The sequence below is a fragment of the Sapajus apella genome, unplaced genomic scaffold (genome assembly GCF_009761245.1).
Source record: "Sapajus apella isolate SASKATOON/1434 unplaced genomic scaffold, GSC_monkey_1.0 scaffold56, whole genome shotgun sequence".
Lineage (NCBI taxonomy): Eukaryota > Metazoa > Chordata > Mammalia > Primates > Cebidae > Sapajus > Sapajus apella.
Window position 1 is genome coordinate 6,588,498 of NW_022436996.1, and position 19,967 is coordinate 6,608,464.

Genomic DNA, 19,967 nt, shown 5'->3' on the forward strand with positions numbered 1-19,967 from the left:
ATGCAAGGAATGGTAAAGTCTCTTTTATTGCCCATATTTTTACTATTTATTTGTTCTTTCTTTCTTCAGGATGTTCTGAGAATCCTCCTTTTTATCATTTTCCTTTCTGGTTCAACACCTTTTCTAACTATTCTTTTGATGTAGTTATGTCTCATGACTAATTTTTAGTTTTCATTCATCTCACAATTTCTTGATTTCCCATTCATTATTGATGGATGTTTTTGGTGGATATAGAATTCTTGTCAGTTCTTCTAGGACTTGCAAAAATGTTGTGGTGCATTGTTCTGGCCTCAGTGGTTTCAGATGAGAAATCTCCTGTCAGTTGAGTTGTTTTTCATCTCTGGATAAGGTGTCATTTCTTATTTCTGTCAAGGTTTTTTAGTTTAGTCTTTAGTTTTCAGAAATTTATGATATATATTAGCATTGATTTATTTGTGTGTATCCTCTTTGGATTTATTCAACTTTTTGAATCTGTGGGTCTTTTTCTTTATAAACGTGAGGAAATTTCACCCATTATTTCTTTGACTAATTGTTCAGCTGCATCTTTTTTCTGAGATTCCAATGACAGGAATGTTGCATCATTTATTATAGTCCCACAAGTGTCTTTAATTTCTTTTTAAAAAAATTATGTATTTATTTATTTTGAGCCAGAGTTTTGCTATTTCACCCAGGCTGGAGTGAAGTGGCACAATTTCGGCTCACTGCAACCTCTGTCCCTGGGTTGAAGTGATTGTCCTGCCTCAGCCTCCCAAGTAGCTTGGATTATAGGTGTGCATCACTGTGCTAATTTTGTATTTTTAGTAGAGATGGGGTTTTGCCATGTTGCCCAGGCTGGTGTTGAACTCCTGAGCTCAGGTGATCCACCCATCTTGGCCTCCCAAAGTACAAGGATTATAGGCATTAGCTATTGCGCTCAGGCACTTGTTTTTTTTTTTTTTAAATCCGTTTATTTTCTGTCTTGTTTAGGTTGGATAATCTCTCCCTTTTTGTTATACAGCTTATTCAATTTGAATTTTATTTTTGTTAGTATATTTTTTAGTTTTAAACTCTATATTTGTATCTTCTTGATTTCTTTGCTGAAACTTTGTATTGTTTTCTTTGTTTCAAAATTATGTTTGTAATTGCTTGTTTTTTTGTTTGTTTTTCTTTTCGAGATGTAGTCTTATCTGCTGCCCAGGCTGGAGTGCAGTGACATGATCTCAGCTCACTGTAGCCTCTGACTCCTGGATTCAGGCGATTCTCATGCCTCAGCCTCCTGAGTAGTTGGGATTACAGGCGGGTACCACCATGCCTGGCTAATTTTTATATTTTTAGTAGAGACAGTGTTTCACCATGTTTGCCAGGCTGGTCTTGAACTCCTGACCTCAAGTAATTCCCCCACCTCTGCTTCCCAAAGTGCTGGGATTACAGGTGTGAGCTACTGTGCCTGGCTGTAATTGCATGTTGAAGCAGTTTTATAATATATAGTTTAAAATCTTTGACAGGTAATTATGAATTCTCATTGTTTTCACCTTTTGACTATATTTTCAAATTCCTATTCAGATTTTCCTGATTCTTAGAATGGTATGACATGTTATATTTGTTTGAATCCTTGGTATTTTAGGTGTTATGAAGCTCTGCATTTTATTTAAATCCCCCCTTTTAGTAGGATTTATCTGAAACTGCTTTTGTGGTGGAGGGGGGCACAGCCTTGTTACTACTCCCAGGTGTGTGTGAAAATTCCATTCCTTAATGGGCCTTTGTTGACTCATTGATGGAGAAGTATACCTACTAAATGTTAAGTAGGAGTGAAAACTCTGGCCTTTGCATTATACCTTTGTGGATACCATCCTGGCTCAAAAGGTTCCTGCTTTTCACTTGGCCTCTGCTGACACTGGGATGGAGGGGTGGGTACATTACCATTAGGCAGTGCTTTGAGTTTTGATTCTCCAGTAGCCTTCTCCTGTCATATCCCTGTAGAAGGAGGGGTAGGGGTATGTCCTTACCATTGCGTGGGTATTGAATTCAGGCTCCCTACTTTTTTCCACTTACACTCTAGAAGGAGGAAGCCACGTTACTGCTGAGTGGGTATGAATGTCCTGTGTCCCCACTTGACCTTCTGTGATATCATGCTGTCTGTGTGTAGGAGTGGGGAATGGCTAAGGACTATGTCCTCCTTTTAGTTTTAGTCTTTGCAAAAGGTGTGTGGCTTGGGCTTTATTTGTGCCATGTGGCTTAAATTGGTTTGTTGTTGTCTATGAGTTTTTTTGTCTTGGTAGCTTGCCGTTTTCCCTGCTTTTTTGACTGGAGACAGCAGAAGTTTCTTGGACTTTTATGTATGTGTGTGACTGCTGGTGTTTCTGAGTTGTCTGCTTTTCTAGCAACTTTTCTTGTATATATGAGTCAGAAAGGAAACCTAGGGCATTCATCATCTTTTGTTTCTTGGGACCTTCAACCCTAGTTGGTCTTCCCTCTCTCGTTTTGTTGTCTTCGTTTGTCTTCAGCATCACGGCCAAGGGTTTTTAAAGCTATATTTAGTGGAAAGATTAGGGGTAGTACATTTCCTGCATTTTGTCTGAATTCATTTTTGACTTTTTTTTCCCCTGAATATAGAGTCCTCAGTTGATTATGTTTTCCTTCTTTAAGCATTTAAAAGATGTTGCATTGTTTCCTCTCTTCCATGGTGTCTAATGAGAAGTTAGGTGTGGTGTCAGTAGTATCATTATTCCCATGTATGTAATAATGTTTTGATATTCTCTGGCTGCTTTCAGGATTTTCTCTTTATCTTTGGTTTTCAGCAGTCTGACTATGATGTGCCTAGGTGTGGTTTTCTTTGTATTCATCCTGCTTGGGGTTTGCTGAGCTTCTTGAAACTGTAAGTTGATATTTTCCAAATTTGTGAAAAGCTTGACCTTTATTTCTTATTCTTTTTCTGTCTCATTTCTCTCTCTTCTTCCTCTGTAACTCTGATTACATGAATGTTAGTGTATTTGATATTATTCCATAGATTACTGAGGGTCTGTTCATTTTCTTCCCAGTATTTTTACCTTTAGTTCCTCAGAATAGATACGCTATTTATTTTCATGGTGATGGACCGTTTTTCTACCATAGCCAATCTCTTGTTAAGCCCATCCACTAAAATTTTTATTTGAATTACTATACATATTAGTTGTAGAATATTCTTTTCTTTTGAGACAGAGTCTTGCTCTGTGACCCAGGCTGAAGTGCAATGGTGTGATCTCGGCTCACAGCCACCTCCACCTCCTGGGTTTAAGCAATTCTCATGCCTCAGCCTCTCAAGTAACCAGGACTAGAGGCACACACCACCACGCCCAGCTAATTTTTGTATTTTTAGTAGAAATGGGGTTCTGCCATGTTGGCCAGGCTGCTGTCGAGGTCCTGGCCTTAGGTGATCTGCCTTTCTCGGCCTCTCAGAGTGCTGGGATTACAGGCTTGAGTCAGCGTGCCCAGCATTGAAACTCTGTTTAAATAGACATTTTAGCCAATGATATACCCTTTTTTCCCAAGGGTAAAATGTCCTCCCATTCCAGCCAGTTCTTGGTTATTTACAATTAACTTCAGTCAGTTAGCTTTTACATTTTATTCAGATTTGAGGCATTTTAGGAAAGTTATTCTTCAGGAAAGTTATTCTGATATTAGCCCCTATGCTGTTACTCAATAAATAAATAAATATATTTATGTGTGAGTCATTGTTTTACTAAGGTATATTTTGCATACACTATAATTCACCCCTTCTAGGTGTATATTGAACATGATTTTGTATATATGAACAGTCATGTAACTACCATCATTTTCAAGGTATAGATTATGCCCTTCACCCATAAATTCTCTCATGACCCTTTTAGGTTACTGCCTTCCTACCACTCCAGCTCCTGGCAATCACCTATCTGTTGCTTTCCTACAGTTTTGCCTTTTCTAGACTAACATATGAATGGAACCATAGAGTATGGAATCTTTTCTGTCTGTCTTTTTTATGTAGCATAATGGTTTTGAGACTGGTTCATTGACTAGCTTACAGTTAAGTTTCTTTCAATTTTTGGCTAGTATATAAAGCTGCTGTGAGCATTTATGTAACATTCTTTGTGTGGATGTATCTTTTCATGTTTCTTGTGTAAATACCTAGGACTGGAATTTCTGACTTGTTGGAAATATATGCTTAACTTTGGAAAATGGTTTCACAGTTTCTTAAAAAGTGTCTGTATACTTTTCCGTTTCTAGAGATCTGAGAGTTCCATTTGCTTTACATTGTTGCCAGCACTGGATATTGTCACTGTTTCTAAATTTTAGCCATCTGGTTGGCATTTAGTGATACTTCATTGTGGGTTTGATTTTGCATTCCCTGATGAATAATTAAATCAAGCATATTTTTATGTTTTTATTTGCCATTTATATATCTTTGGTGACGTGTCTTAAAATATTTTGTCTCTACTACCATTTTTTTCCAGCTGATCTGCTTGTCATCTTCTTGAGTTGTAAGCGTTTTTAATATATTATTCACAGAAGGTCAGTTATTAGAGATCCATTTTGTAAATATTTTTACCTAATATGTGACTTGTTTCCATTTATTTAGCAATGTTTATTGAACAACAGAGGGTTTAGTTTTGATGTTTGTCATTTGTTAATTTTTGGGGATTTATAAAAAATTTGCTCATTATGCCTTGTTAAAAAATCTTTGCCTGCTGCAGGGTTACCTGTAGGTTTAAAAAAATCAATTTATGGTTAAATTACATATATGATAAGATAATATGAGATAAGATTCATGTTTTTGTTTTCTATATGGATTATTTAGCAGTTTCAGCATGATTCTAAAAGGTTATTTATTGCTCTCTTGAATTATCTTGGCCCCTTGGTTAAAAATTGATTGAATATGGAAAGGTGAGTCTATTTCTATATTTTCTGTTCTGTTCTTCTGACTTATTTGTCTCCCCTTATACCAAAATGAAACATAGAAAATATTTTTTCCCCAAAATCATGAGTTTATGTTTTCAATTTAATTCAGTAGCATAATTACGTATCTTTAAAACATTTTTATACCTGTAGCCAAGCTATAATTGTATGTTTTCTTTTAATTTAATCTTTTACTGATAGTTTTTCTGTGATTTTGATTTTGGTAGTGGTTTTTTCCTGGTAAGTAGCATTTTGTCAGTTGCGGGGGGTGTACTTGAAATCTGTTTTATCACTTATTTTTCAAGACAAGTGGAAAACACAAACAGTTTGTTCACCAAAGTCATATTTCAAGGGTTCTATTCAACCAGAATCTAGGTCACCTTATTAACTCAACTTGGGGATATATGTGCTAGATTTTTATATACATCTATTTGGAGAAACTTATTTTATCTGTGTAATGTTTGTAAGACCAGCAGTTCATTTACTGTTCTTGAAATAAAACTTTTAAGAAGCTGAATATTCTTCTGTTAGTTTCAAATTTGGACTAAAATTACACCAAGGTTTTGGACTAAGCAAATATATCTGTTTTTATCTTCTTAAAAGACATGGTTTAAGTGTATCCAACTAACTTGAATCTTACTGTATCTGTGTTTACTCCTACTCAAATGAAAGCTTTAAATTTTTTTCCCCACTTTCTGAAGTGTCTTCTGTAATATGCAGTGTTTTATTATTAACTTTAAAGTTGTGTTAAACAAACATGATTAATATTTCAGTGTCAAACCTAATTTCAAACTTTAAATTTTATTGTTGTACACATGATGAGCTTTTAGGAATAACTTATGTGGAAGTTATGTGTATGCCTTTTCTGCTTTTGGCTAAGGACAGATATCTTGAAATTAGCTTTATGGTGCATTCATTTGTATGGTTATTTCAGTTAATATCATTCCTTAATGTAATACAAGTTACTTCAGAAGAAAACAAACTCTTAACCCACCATTGGAGAGATACCAGGTAGGAAACTAACTTTGATACAGAATTTCATGTGAGAAAGAAAAAGGAAAATATTTTCCATTAAAAGTTGAGTCTTTATCTAAAATTCTCTTAATTTTCTAGAAAACAATTTTTCTAGAAAATATATTGAAGAATTATATATAATTCACTTTGCTGTATATATGTAGCCTATATATATGTAGCCTATACATACATATATATATATGTATGTATATATGTGTGTGTGTGTGTATATATATATATATATATATAAAAGCTTCAATTAGTTTCTATATTTTCTTCAGATTTAAGACATTTTAGGAAAGTTATTCTTCAGGAAAGTTACTCTGATATTAGCTCCTATGCTGTTACCAAATAAATAAGCGAGCGAGAGTCATTGTTTTATTAAGGTATATTTTGCATACACTATAATTCACCCCTTCTAGGTATGTATTGAATGTGATTTGGTAAATATGAACAACAAATATATGTAGCAAAGTGAATAATATAATACCCCAAATATTAGAACCTATGTACTAAAATCACATCAGGAAGCAAATAATAGAGTCCCAGAAATTCCATTCAAGCCTCCTCTTGGTTACTACTACTAACTCCCAAAGATATGCACTGTCATCACTAGTAACAACACAGGTGAGTCTTGCCTGTTTTTGTGCTTTGTATAATTGGCTTTGTACTTTGTATAATTGGGCTACCAAGTACTGTTTTCTGTCATCTTTTACATATGTATTTGTGAGATTAATCCAAATTGTTGCTTCCAATTATTTATTTTTCTTGTTTATGTATAGTATTCTATTTTTAAGAGTACCATAATTTATTTATTTTACTTTTGGGCATTTTGGGTGCTTTAAATTTGAGGTCGTTATGAATTGTGTTTTATGAATATTCCAGTACATTTCTTTTGGTTGGCACTGAGATGATCTTAAGGATTCTGATCCCAAAGTGAGTACAGTACTTTCTTTTTTCTTTTTCTTTTTGTTTGTTTTTCGAGACAAGGTCCAGCTCTGCTGCCAATGCTGGAGTGCAGTGGCACAATCTTGGCTCACTACAACCTCCACCTCCCGGGTTCAAGTGATTCTCCTGCCTCAGCTTCCCCAGTAGCTAGGATTACAGGCGTGCACCACAACCCCTGCTGATTTTTGTATTATTTTTTTTTTTTTTTTTAGTAGAGGTGGGGTTTTGCCATGTTGGCCAGAAGAACTAATGGCCTCAAGTGATCTGCCTGCCTTGGCCTCCCAAAGTGCTGGGATTACAGGCACAAGCCACTGTGCCTGGCCATACTTTATTTTCTTACAACCTACATAAAAGCTATTGTGTAAACAAGACAAAGCATTCAGTACATTTCCATAGTCGATTAATGGAATTTGTCTTTATTACTTGTGTATAACTAATTATGAACTCCTTGAGTTCAATTCCCCTTTCATTTCCTGACTCTGTGGGCTTGAGCAAGGAATTTAACCTCTCTGTCTCTCATTTGTAAAATCAAAAATAGTGACATTTACCTAATGGTGTTGGTTAGATGGGAATAACACAATTCCTTTTTTTGAGATGGAGTCTTGCTGTCGCCCAGATTGGATTGCAGGGGCTCAGTATTGGCTCACTGCAACCTCTACCTCCTGGGTTCAAGGGATTCTCCTGCCCCAGCCTCCTCAGGAGCTAGGATTACATGGACCTGCCACAAGGCCCAGCTAATTTTTTTTTATTTTTAATAGAGATGGGGATTTACCGTGTTGGCCAGGGTGATCTCAAACTCCTGACCTGAGGTGATAAACCCGCCTCTGCCTTCCAAAGTATTTGGATTACAGGTGTGAGCCACTGTGCCTGGCCTAGATGAGAATGAAGTACTAGGCTTACTTGCTGGCAAATAATCATGCTTACTGATTCTTGCATATTATCTATATTTTATTGGCTAACCTTATGCCTTCTTTAAATTATGAAATTCTATAAGGTATCCTTGTCTATTTAAAAATTATACTCAGTTTTATAACTTGCAAGCTTTATTTTTTATACCCAGGATACTAGATTTGTAATTCAAATTGGCGGTTATTTTTTGCCATTTGATTTTTTTTTTTCTCTGAAATGTGTGTTCCCACCACATAGAAGTTTTTACATTTTTATATAGACAGATTTATTCATGTTTTTATTTATGGTTATGTTAAAGGTTATAGCTATTAGGGATCTCTTTCTTTGAGGTTTCTAATTTATGTATGTTGTTATAAATAGAGAAATTACTTTTTTTTTTTTTTTTGACCCAATAGGTAGAGGGCTCTTTTGTGGACTCAGAAAGCTTGCCTCTTTTATTTTATTTTGGGAAAACCGCTGAGATTCTGCCTTCTCATTTCCAAGCCGGAATTTCAAATATTTATGTTTTTACTTCATAGTGTTAAGACATTGTGTAATGTATGTATAGTGTTTATAAAAAATCTTAAAAATGTAATAGTGATTTGGCAGAGACCAAAGCATGGAGGGCCTTGAAATGCTGCTCTATTTGTTGTCTGTTATTATATAACAGCTATGATAAACTTAATATCTTAAAACAGCACCCATTTACTTAGGTCAGAACTCTGGGCAGGCCCAACTGTGCTCTCTCTTTAAGGTTTCACAAGACTCAAATCAAGGTGTTACCTGGGTGGTGGAGGCTCTCAGGGTGAATCCTCTTGTAGGTGTTTTTAGGTGTGGGAGGAATTCAGTTCTGTAAAGTTGTAGGGCTGAGCTTGCCATTTTCTTACTGGTCATTGGCCTGGGCCACTCTCAGGTTCTAGAGGCCACTTTCTGGTTTTTACTCCTGGCTATTTTTATCTTCAAAGACAGCAACAGTGTATTGAATTGTTCCCTTGCTGTGAATTCCCCTTTTGCTACCAGCTGGAGAAAACTTTGCTTTCAAAGGGTTGTTTGATTAGATTAGGTGAATCTCCCTTTTGATTGATTCAAAGTCAGTTGATTGGTGGCTTTAATCACATATGCAGAATTCCTTTGCCATATAATATATTAATAGCATTATCCCTGCTGTGATATTTCATCATATTTATAGCCTCTGTATTAGGATGAGAAATTTGGTGGGTTACTGGTGTGTGGGCGTTTTAGAATTCTGCCTACCACCTGTTACGTATTGAGGGGTTCCTTTAGAAAGATTACTTTGGCAGCAGTGAGGAGAATAGATCAGAAAGGAAAGATATGGGCAGGAGAAAAATCCCACTCTTAGCAGCCTCCATTTTGATTTTGTAATGTCATTTGATGTTATTTTTTAGCAGATGTTTCCATCAGAAATGTGTGTTTAATAGTATGCCAACTAGGATAATTAGCCTGGGCCAAAAAAAGAATTACTTCAGATCAACTCATATACAGAATAATTTCATAGATTAGGTTTTATTTCATTCAGCTTTATTTCATTTTCTAAAGCAAATAGTTGTTTAAACATCTGAATCTCATTAATAACATTTTAATAAGCACAGTATTAGGGTGGGTTTACATGCTGAGATTGTGAGTCTCATGGATTATATGTTGATTCTTATTGGCTTAATTTTTAAATCTAGCACTATATATTTTCATTCTTTGGCCTTAACAGTTTTGCATGTTTCAAGCTATATATTTTCCTCTGAATACCACATTTGTCACATCTCAGAGATTTTTGATGTTTCTTAATCATTTCAAAATAATACGTGATTTTTCTTTCTGGTTAAAACTGTGCTGTTATATAGAAAGGCGTTTTACGTTTCTCCAGTGGATAGATTTGGGAGTTTATCCTTATATTGTGAATGTCTGATTTTTATTGTATTAGGTTTAGGGACACATCTGCTTTTACTGAATATAGCCTAAAAAATACCTGCCTTTTAATATATGTGGACATTTCTTTTATGATCATAAATGAGGTGAATTTTTTGGAAAATTCTATGCACATTTGAATAGAATATTTTTTCTTTATTTTTGGAAAACAGAGATATGTGTGTATTTTATGTGTAAGTTTGAATCAAACCTGATCATTGTTATTACTTATTTCATATCTACTTAATATCCTGATTTGAGAGCTCTGTTAGAGTCTAATTTATGTATGTTATTTCTACTCTGCTTTACTTTTAAAATGTCAAATGTATTTATTAAGTGTATAAACTTGAATGACTATGGCTTTTGGAATTTACGGCATAACATAAAACTTACGTTAGTATGAAGTACTGTCTTTGACTTCTTCACTGCTTTTTAGTTTCAATTCTATTTCTTTGCAATTATTGCTATACCTGCATTTTTTGGATAGCATTTGTTTGTGTTTTTCCCCCTTAAGTCAGTTTTTGAATTGTGTATGTCACTGTGTGTTGTGCATACATATAGTATCAGGCCACACTCCTATGTTGCCATAAAGGAATATCTGTGGCTGGGTAATTGATAACAAAAAGAGGTTTACTTGGCCCACGATTCTGCAGACGGTTCAGGAAATGTGGTGCTGGCATCTGCTTCTAGTGAGGGCTTCAAGAAGTTTAAAATCGTGGTGGAAGGAGAAAGGGGAGCAGGCGTTTCATATAGCAAGAACACAGGAGCAAAGGAGAAGAGGGGAGGTGCGACACACTTTTAAACACAGATCTTGTGAGAACTCACTCATTATCATAAGGACAGGACCAAGCCATGAGGGATTTGTCCTCCCTGACCCAAACACCTCACATAAGGCCCCACCTCCAACATTGGGGATTACATTTCAACATGAAATTCTGGTGGGGAGAAATATCCAAAGTATTTTATTCGTTCATTTATATATGTGCACACACACATATACATACATAAATAAAGTATGTAGGTATAGTTATATATAAAATATGTGTATGTTGTAAGTGTATTTTGCATGTCTTGAAAATTAGTATTTTTTTGCTAGAGAATTTAACCTATTTACATTTGTTATCCATAGACTTGAATGTTAGCTTAACAGGCATTAACATTGTTATTTTAAATAATTTTTTACAGACCTTGGGAAATAATGATTTTTTTTTTGTTTCTTTTTAATTCAGTATTGGTAATGAGAAGTGATGCCTAATTCTTCTTTCTTTATAAAATGACCTGTTTTCTTTTTTATGCAGCTCTAAGAATTTTCCCTTATCCCTGTTATCTCAAACTTTTGCCAGTGTTTCTGGGTCTGGGAAGGTTTTACCTGAAGCTGACATTCAGGGAGCCTAAGGAGGCATTAGTACAGATTAAGAGTGGGTATTTGTTTTGAAAATTCCTTAGACTCATTCTTAAAATTGGTACTATGAACTCTCATTGAGGTGTGTTTTTTTTTTTTTTTTTTTTTTTTTTTTTTTTTGTTATTGTGTTCTTGGATTAGTATGGGAAAATATAACATTATAACATGTTACTTTTGTTTTCTTTCTCCCTCTCTTTTGTTTAATGATGAATAAAAGTAAAAAGATGCTATCTAGGAATTTTCAATATTGGTTCAAATAAACTATTAAGTTGATATACCACTTAAGGGTTTTTTGTTGTTGTTGTTGTTTTTAAGAAAGACAGGGTCTCACTTTGTTGCCCAGGCTAGAGTGCATTAGCGTGATCATAGCTCACTGCAGCTTCAACCTCCTGGGCTCAAGCGATTTTCCTACTCCAGGCTCTTGAATAGCTGGGAATGTAGGCACATGCTACCATGCCTGACTAATTATTGTATTTTTTGTAGAGATGGGGTTTCACTCATGTTGCCCAGACTGGTTTGGAACTCCTGAGCTCAAATGATCCACCTGCCTCAGCCTCCCAAAGTGCTGGGATTATAAGCGTGAGCCACCATTCCCAGCCAAGATCTGTTTACTTTATCTCTCCTTCTAAAATGTTAATTAGCTTTGTAATTGTTACTTATGTATTTTATATATATTACTATTATTTCAACTTGCTTGATTTCTTTTATGTGTAGTATATGAGAGTGTTGACATTAGAGAAGTTCTCTGTGGAAATCTATTCTTTGATATTGTCTACAATTTTACAAATACTTTTTATTTGGTTTAGGAAGATACATTCCAGACTATGTATATAGTAAACATTTTCTTTTAATGCTGATTGTTCTTCATTAGCTATGTAATTGTAACAGATGGCTTTGAAGTGTTCTCCTAAATGGAGTGTTTTATTTTCCTTCCTTTATTCACTAATATCTTTATATGATATTATAAATTAGTATGTTAGCTATATTCCAGTACTTTTCTTAGTAGTTTAGCTAATGTCATATAATATTTTTCATTGCAGATATGATTAAGAGAACATATTGGTGTTTCTAAAATGACAAAGACATTGAGAAGATGGTCAATTTAAATTATTTTTATTATTATATACTTCTCATATTTTATCTGCCATAATTATTTTCAGTTCAGAAGGCTTCTGCAAAACTTGCCATATGGCATCAAAATAAGCGATTTTAGATTTTAACAATTTAGCAGGAATTATTTTGTTATGTTCATTGGTTGTTATAAACAATTTTCAACAGACTGATTATACTTTTTCTCTCAGTGTTTACTTGGCCTTTCCATTTGGACATTTAGACTACCAAAGTGTTGTATTTGTAGTTAATTCTGGGTTCTGTTAGTGCACTAAACATATTTAGATACCTTAGGAGTTATAATATAAAAAATTAGCTGTTTTGTAAAAGCTGGTTATTACACTTTGTCAATGAAAACAAATATTTTTTCCTGTGTTTCTAATGCATTAATACCCTTCAGTACCAAAATAGAACTGAAATGTATGTTATTCTGTAGACTTATAAATATTATATAAAATTAAAGTGTCACAACTGTAATTAGCGTGTTTATGAGTTATTTAGAAGCTATAGTGGTCTGTTGCCTTGCACTCGAAATGTGCAAAATGTGTGGAAGACACTCCAGGAATCACTTAGCTTTCTTTTTTCTCTTTTAATTTTTACATCTTTTTCTTCTTTCTGATTCAGCCCTCAAGGGTCACTTAACTTTTTTTTTTTTTTTTTTTTTTTTGAGATGGAGTTTCACTCATGTTACCCAGGCTGGAGTGCAATGGCACGATCTCGGCTCACCGCAACCTCCGCCTCCTGGGTTCAGGCAATTCTCCTGCCTCAGCCTCCTGAGTAGCTGGGATTACAGGCATGCACCACCATGCCCAGCTAATTTTTTGTATTTTTGGTAGAGACGGGGTTTCACCATGTTGACCAGGATGGTGTCGATCTCTTGACCTCGTGATCCACCCGCCTCGGCCTCCCAAAGTGCTGGGATTACAGGCTTGAGCCACCGCGCCCGGCCAGGTCACTTAACTTTTTTATGTTGATTCAATGCAGTGGACTGATGACAGTGAGGAAGGGTTTGATAGTATGTGATATATGGATTTACACATAAAACATTGAAAACAATTATAATTTTAACTATTGTAGTCTCTGATTAATTAGCAGAATGTAGAGTCAGTGTATTAACATGTGAAGATACCCACAGTAATGTTAGCAGGGTCCAACTGTCTCTGTTACATGAGGCTCCAGTTATTTCAGCTAAGCTGTTTATGAGCCACACTTAAAAGAAGATCACCAAAAGTTAAGTCTGGTGTATATAAATAGGAACACCTATTTATTAGGACCTATGTCAAGCAGCATTTTTGGTGCTATAGATACAAAGATAATATAGTTCCTTTGTTGAAGGATCTTGGACTAATATGATAAAAAGACAATTATCATGTAATGGCATAGGCATGTAATGGTGTAAACCAAAATATATGTTAGGTAGGCATTTCCCACAGAGAGATTTCATGCTGTATGGTACAGGACCCATCAAAGAAAATGATGCTCAAAGGGGACTTGGGAGAATGAAGAAGAATTTATGAATTATTCTGAGGGAAAACTGAATAAGTAAATGCAGCATTTTAGATAATTTGTACTGACTTTTTAGGTGTTCACTTGTCCTAAACTGCCCCTGTTGTTTGGGACTTATTTCTGTGCTTCTTAACCACTTGCAAGATAACAGAGGCAGGTTGAAATGGGAAAGATACCAGATGACTCCCTCCCCACCCCTTTCCATCTTTTGTTAAGAAATTTGAAACCGCCGGGCACGGTGGCTCACGCAGGTAATCCCAGCACTTTGGGAGGCTGAAGCTGGTGGATCACCTGAGATTGGTTGTTTGAGTCAGTCTGACCAACATGGAGAAACCCTGTCTCTACTAAAAAGCAAAATTAGCTGGGGGTGCTGGTGCACGCTTGTAATCCCAGCTACTCGGGTGGGTGAAACAGGAGATTCGCTTGAACCCAGGAGGTGGAGGTTGCTGTGAGCCTTGTCATTGCACTCCAGACTGGGCAACAAGAGTGAAACTCTGTCTCAAAAACACAGACAAACAAACAAATTTGAAACTGATGGCTACAGTGAAGTATGTAGATTTTTTTTTTCATCTTTAACCATTTGTGTCCCCATTACCTTATAATTGATGAGTTTATTTTTTCTTTATTTTTATGCAGAGTAAAAAATAGAAATAGACATTATAAAATATATTCCTATTACTGGTTTTGGTGGGATTTAAAAACTTTATAATAACCCTCAATATAGAAACTTGTCCCTTTAATCATATTACTATTTGCTTTTTAAAAAAAATCTTTAGGTTTTGTTTCAAAAATCCTTCAAACACTTTTTTGAAAATATAAGTAGGAAAAAGAGAAATTCTGACTTTCTAATTTGAATGGAAGGAAAGATGAGTTGGTAGCACACAAAGCGCTAAATTGAGTAATGTAGATTTTATCTTTAATCCTTTGTTTACTATTTTGCAGGTTTAATTTGTTTTACTTGTGGTGTACAAAGACTGTTTTATACCTTCCCAGCCTTATATTTGAATATTCCTTTTCAAGGTTTTATAAAGGGATTTCTCTCCTTTATTCCTTTCAGCGATGTGCATTTTGTAAGCACCTTGGAGCCACTATCAAATGCTGTGAAGAGAAGTGTACCCAGATGTATCATTATCCTTGTGCTGCTGGAGCCGGCACTTTTCAGGATTTCAGTCACATCTTCCTTCTTTGTCCAGAACACATTGACCAAGCACCTGAAAGATGTAAGTTTACTATGGATAGATTTTTAAATTTCAACCAATGTATTTACTGAAAATAACAAATGTCATAAATTATCTGAATCTGAGGGATCTTTGCCAGAGGTCCTTGGGGGAGGGAAATATTATCAACAATTTCATTGAAGTTAAATCTAAAAAGTTATTTCCTCAGAAAAATCAAATAAAGTTTGCATTGTTTTATTCTTAAAACATTTAAAAAACCACTGTAGAAAGATATAAATACTGACTGCACAGTATTTCTAATTTATACCATAAGATAATTTATTAAAAAGTTAATCAGTCTTCAACATCTTTTACACTACAAAGCCACCCAGTTGAGAATTAGAAGACAGTTCACTCAGGTGTTATTTCAGGATTTACATTAATAGGAACACCAAACACTTCTGAAATTCTCAGAAATTGTGTTACCCTCGATAGGTATGATAGATATCTCTCCTAGCACCTTTTCATGATTCATCTATCTTGGTCATCTGTAATCTGTAGTTGTGCTTTTTTTCTTTCTTTTCCAAATAGTATTTTATAATTCAGTGAACATGTTTAAATGTTTGAAGTTTACATTATACAAGAAATTGTAACTCTTTACTATTGTATCATTAAATAGAGATCTTTACTTTTTCTTACTGTGTGTTTTCCCATTGAGCATGTATGTTTTGGGGTCTTTTTTCCCCTAGTCTATTGAATTTCCAGTCTCATTATGAAATCACCATGATATTTTATTCAATCTTTTTAATGTCATCTCTTAGTTATCTAATGTTAGCTTTTATCCTTTCCTTAGCAGTGTTGATAAAAGCAGTTTTTCTATCTTTTCCAGGTCTGTGAAACATAAATATAGCTACCCAGGCTTAAACTAATATCAAATACAGTTAGTCTACATGATCATTACCCTTTATCTTTGTTGAGTGCCATAATTTCATTTTCAGTTATAATTATTTTGTTTCCACATATGTAATCATATTGCCCTTAGTAACCTAGTGTACAAATTATAGGTAAGGCAAACTAAAAATTTAAATTATATTTAGGCTAATTAAGGGATTTAAAGTTTTTAAAGTGCTTTGTATTGCACATTCTTAAATCTGGAAGAGAAGGACTTTCATTTACAGCAACTGTTATGGCTACTATTTATGTACTGAGTTACTTCTGCAAGTGCATAAACTGTCAGTTATCAGAGTGGATTATATTCTGGGTGGTATAATAAATACACTTTGTTATCTGAATAAAACAATTTTGCATGTATGTAAGAATCTGAATTTTATTTAGCCTTTTGTAGTTAGTCATGCTTTAGATCTCAGTAAGTAACATGCAAACTTTTATAAGAATATTGTTCTAATGTTAGAACATTTTATTACTTAATGGTAGTGCTACTTTCTACTGACAACTTTGTTCTAATAATGTATGCCTTCAGTTATATGTTAGCAATCATAAATCAGTTTGTAAAATAAACGGTAAATACTGAGGTGAGATCATTTGCTGTCATTGATTACGCATATATGTCAGGTTTATGGCAACATAAAACTAAAAGATATATTAAAATTATGAGTCCTCTGCCTTTTTCCAAAATAGACTTAGGAGACTCATAAAAATACATGAGCAATGGGATAAAACTAAAAATAAGGAAATTTGGCAATGGAAAATTTAGATAGAATAAATATGAAGAACCCCCCCCCAAAAAAAAAAAAGATATAATTCTAGACATAACCGCAAATTTGGCCCCATACTTTTTCAGCAGCCAATACAAAGAAGGAAATATGAACACTTAATCTGATCTTATTATATGTAACAAGATGTCACTTGATATAATGATACAATAGCAAGATGTCACTTGACATAATGCAGTGAAAAATTGTCTTAAAGTAGCCACCTTGCAGTAGAAAAAAATACCAGTTCCGTAGGGCTTTATCTTATAACAGCCTTCAAACTAAGACCGTGGTGTAAAATCAAGGCCCAAATGACTAAATTCTATTCCTTGGGGACTTTTTTTTTTTTTTTTTTTTTTTTTTAAAAGATGGAGTGTTGCACTGCTGTCCAGGCTGGAGTATAATGACTTGATCTTGGCTCACTGCAGTCTTCACCTCCCAGGTTCATGCGACTCTCCTGCATCAGCCTCCTAGGTAGCGGGATTACAGGTGCACACCACCATACCTGGCTAATTTTTTGTATTTTTAGTAGAGATGGGGTTTCACTATGTTGGTCAGACTACTCTTTAACTCTTGACCTCATGATCCACCCTCCTTGGCCTCCCAAAGTGCTGGGATTACAGCCATTGCCCCCACCCTCCTTGGGGATCTTAAACAGTACTCTCTAACTACACAGCTTTCTAACCCATCTCTGTTAAGACGATCATAATCTTGGATTAAGTTCCAAGGATGTAATTTAAAGAATATTGCATATAGGATGTTTTGTCACCATTATGATGACATCTTTTTTTTTTTTTTTTGAGACGGAGTCTTGCTCTGTCACCCAGCCTGTAGTGCAGTGGCATGATCTTGGCTCACGGCATCCTCCGCCGCCCGGGTTCAAGTGATTCCCCTGCCTCAGCCTCATGAGTAGCTGGGACTACAGGTGAGCACCACCACAGCTGGCTAATTTTTTTGTATTTTAGTAGAGATGAGGTTTCACTGTGTTGGCCAGGATAGTCTTGATCTCCTGACCTCGTGATCCACCCGCCTCGGCCTCCCAAAGTGCTGGGATCATAGGCGTGAGCCACTGCGCCCGCCCTATGACATCTTTTGTAAATATTTCTACCTATCCTAATTGTGTGTCGTGGCACAAGTACTTTTTATGCTTTTTGATGTTGTCTTAAATCATAAGGTTATTAAGAGAGTTAAATGAAAACAATGAATGGAAATCACATAACATTGTGCCTTATGTATGTTAATTACTTCTAAAAAGGTAGTTATTTCAGTTCCTATCTAAGGCTCAAGTTATGAGAATAATAATAACATATTGAGTATATATATTTTCTGTTGCTGCCTCAGGGCAGAGCAATAGCTGTGATAGTTGACTGAGTTAGTAGTAAGGTTGACATCTTTTTATAAAAGTTGAGAAATTTAACAAAAACACAGATCTCATTATAAAGAAATTCACTAAAGAGAGTATCTGTCAAGAAGGCCAAGATTTTCATCAGGAAACACTTTTAGGGTGCTGTGTCATAGGTAAATGGCTGGTTATTGCTGCAATATTATTTTCATGATGATACAAGGATACATTAACCTTGTCTGGAAATTTTACACTAAAAATCCATCTAGGAAATACAACCAGATACACTTCCTGGATAGGAAAGCTGAATGGCAAGAAGCCAATCATTCATGCAAGATAAGAGGAAAGAACATTCCAGGGAGAGGGAACAGACCACCACCCAGACCTTGAGGAATGGACTTGGCATGATTTATGAACAGACAGCATGTCATTGTACTTGGAACATAGTAGCCTACTAGGTGGGTAGTAGAGACATCTTAAGGTGTACAAAGGCTGGATCATGTAGGCTTTGTAAGCAAGGAAAGGAGTTTAAGTTTTATTCAGTCTGCAATAAGAAATCTTTGCAGGGTTTAAATGTGGAAATGCTGCATATCTTAATTCACCTCCTGTTCCTCAGTGTATTTACTCATCATTTAGCTTTAACTCCTTTTACTTCACTTAAACTTTAACTCCAGCCTATTTTCTTTGGTTATTTTTCTGTTTCTTGACATTGAGTCCTGCTGCTTTTCTTTTATTCTAAATTCTGTCAGTCCTCTGACTTTTCTTATCTACCTGCCAATGATAGGGTCTAGCCTCTTTGGATGACATCCATGATGATTTTTTTCTTTCCAGAGATTCCCTTTGATAGGCAAATCACCCAGCCCAGTGTCCTGCCAGTATTAAAAACTGGCAGATGATTGGGTGTTATAATGTTAATGGAAATTAGAAAGCAGTGCTGATTTGGTCCTTCTTAAACTGACACTGTATGACAGCTATTTGACTTTCGTTGCTCTTCGCCAGTGCTTTTATTCTTATGTATTATCCGGACCTTCTTAAGCAATAGTTTCGCCTTTCAGTTTCACCAAGTTTAAGGATCTATGGTAAGCTCTGTTGTAATTTAAGCTCAATGTTTTTTGTCTTTTCCTGTATCTCTTCTCTTTTTACAGCTGTCTGTTAGGAAATGACCTTCTCCAGAGATGATTATTTTGCTTCCTTTGACTTTTCTCCTGCCATAAGAATCTTGTTCCCCCTACTTCATTTAGTTTCTTCATTGTATACCGCTGTTGGCCATTTCATGTATACTTTTGTGCATACTCAAGATACATATCACCTTAATTGATCAGTAGTAAAGTTTGCTAAGGAGTCAATTTGATTAGTAGTCAAAAGTGTGATCTTAGAAGCCAAATCGATTTGGCTTTGAATTTTGCTCCTGTCCTCTCAAATTATCTTTAGTTATAGCCTGTCTTTTTGCTATTCCAACTGTTGAAAGAAAAATTTCTTAGTTGATCATTGCTTCAAACTTAATGTCTCTGGCTTACAGATATATGTGTGTCTAAATATACATATACTTACTTATTTTTGACATGACACCAAAGCTATCCAGTAGTGTGGATAATCCTTGTATACATGACTTCCAAAAGGTTGTTTCAGTATTCCCACACATCATCTCCCCGACTGGGAAGGTTGGAACTAACCTCATTTCTTTGTGTAGTACTTTTAAAAATTATTGTTTTTTACATAAGGCATATTAAGTGTTTTTGCACCAAATGTATTACATGGATATTTTTCTTTGACTAATTTATTACCATAGTAATCAAATAACACAGCAAGGTTGTCAGTAAGGAATTGGTGGAAATCATTACAGTCTAAAATGCGATTTTTGTGACAGTGACAGAGTTGTCTTGTTGTAGAGTGGGCTTTGTTGTATAAAACAGTGCTGTGTGGTTATATGTGAGTGACATAAGTAATTTTAATTTTTCTAGTAGGTATGTTAAAAAGTTAAAGGAAACACTTGGGAATAATTGTAATAAATTTTATTTAATTCAGTATTTCCAAAACATTAATATTTCAAATTTTGAGATACTTGACTTTTTTCCATTATG

At 35.0% G+C, this 19,967-nt stretch overlaps 1 protein-coding gene across 20 annotated transcripts in view; it reads left to right on the forward strand.

Moving 5' to 3' along the window:
- KMT2C (lysine methyltransferase 2C) overlaps positions 1 to 19,967 on the forward strand; it is a 273,989-nt gene that overhangs the window by 113,428 nt on the left and 140,594 nt on the right. For 18 of the 20 annotated variants that reach the window (XM_032244945.1, XM_032244946.1, XM_032244947.1 and 15 more), the window contains exon 7: positions 14,733 to 14,895. In XM_032244945.1, coding sequence (XP_032100836.1) covers positions 14,733 to 14,895 — 163 coding nt within the window. Of the gene's footprint in view, positions 1 to 2,777; positions 2,855 to 14,732; positions 14,896 to 19,967 lie in introns of those variants that run through there. The other 2 variants (XM_032244951.1, XM_032244953.1) reach the window with 1 other exon arrangement.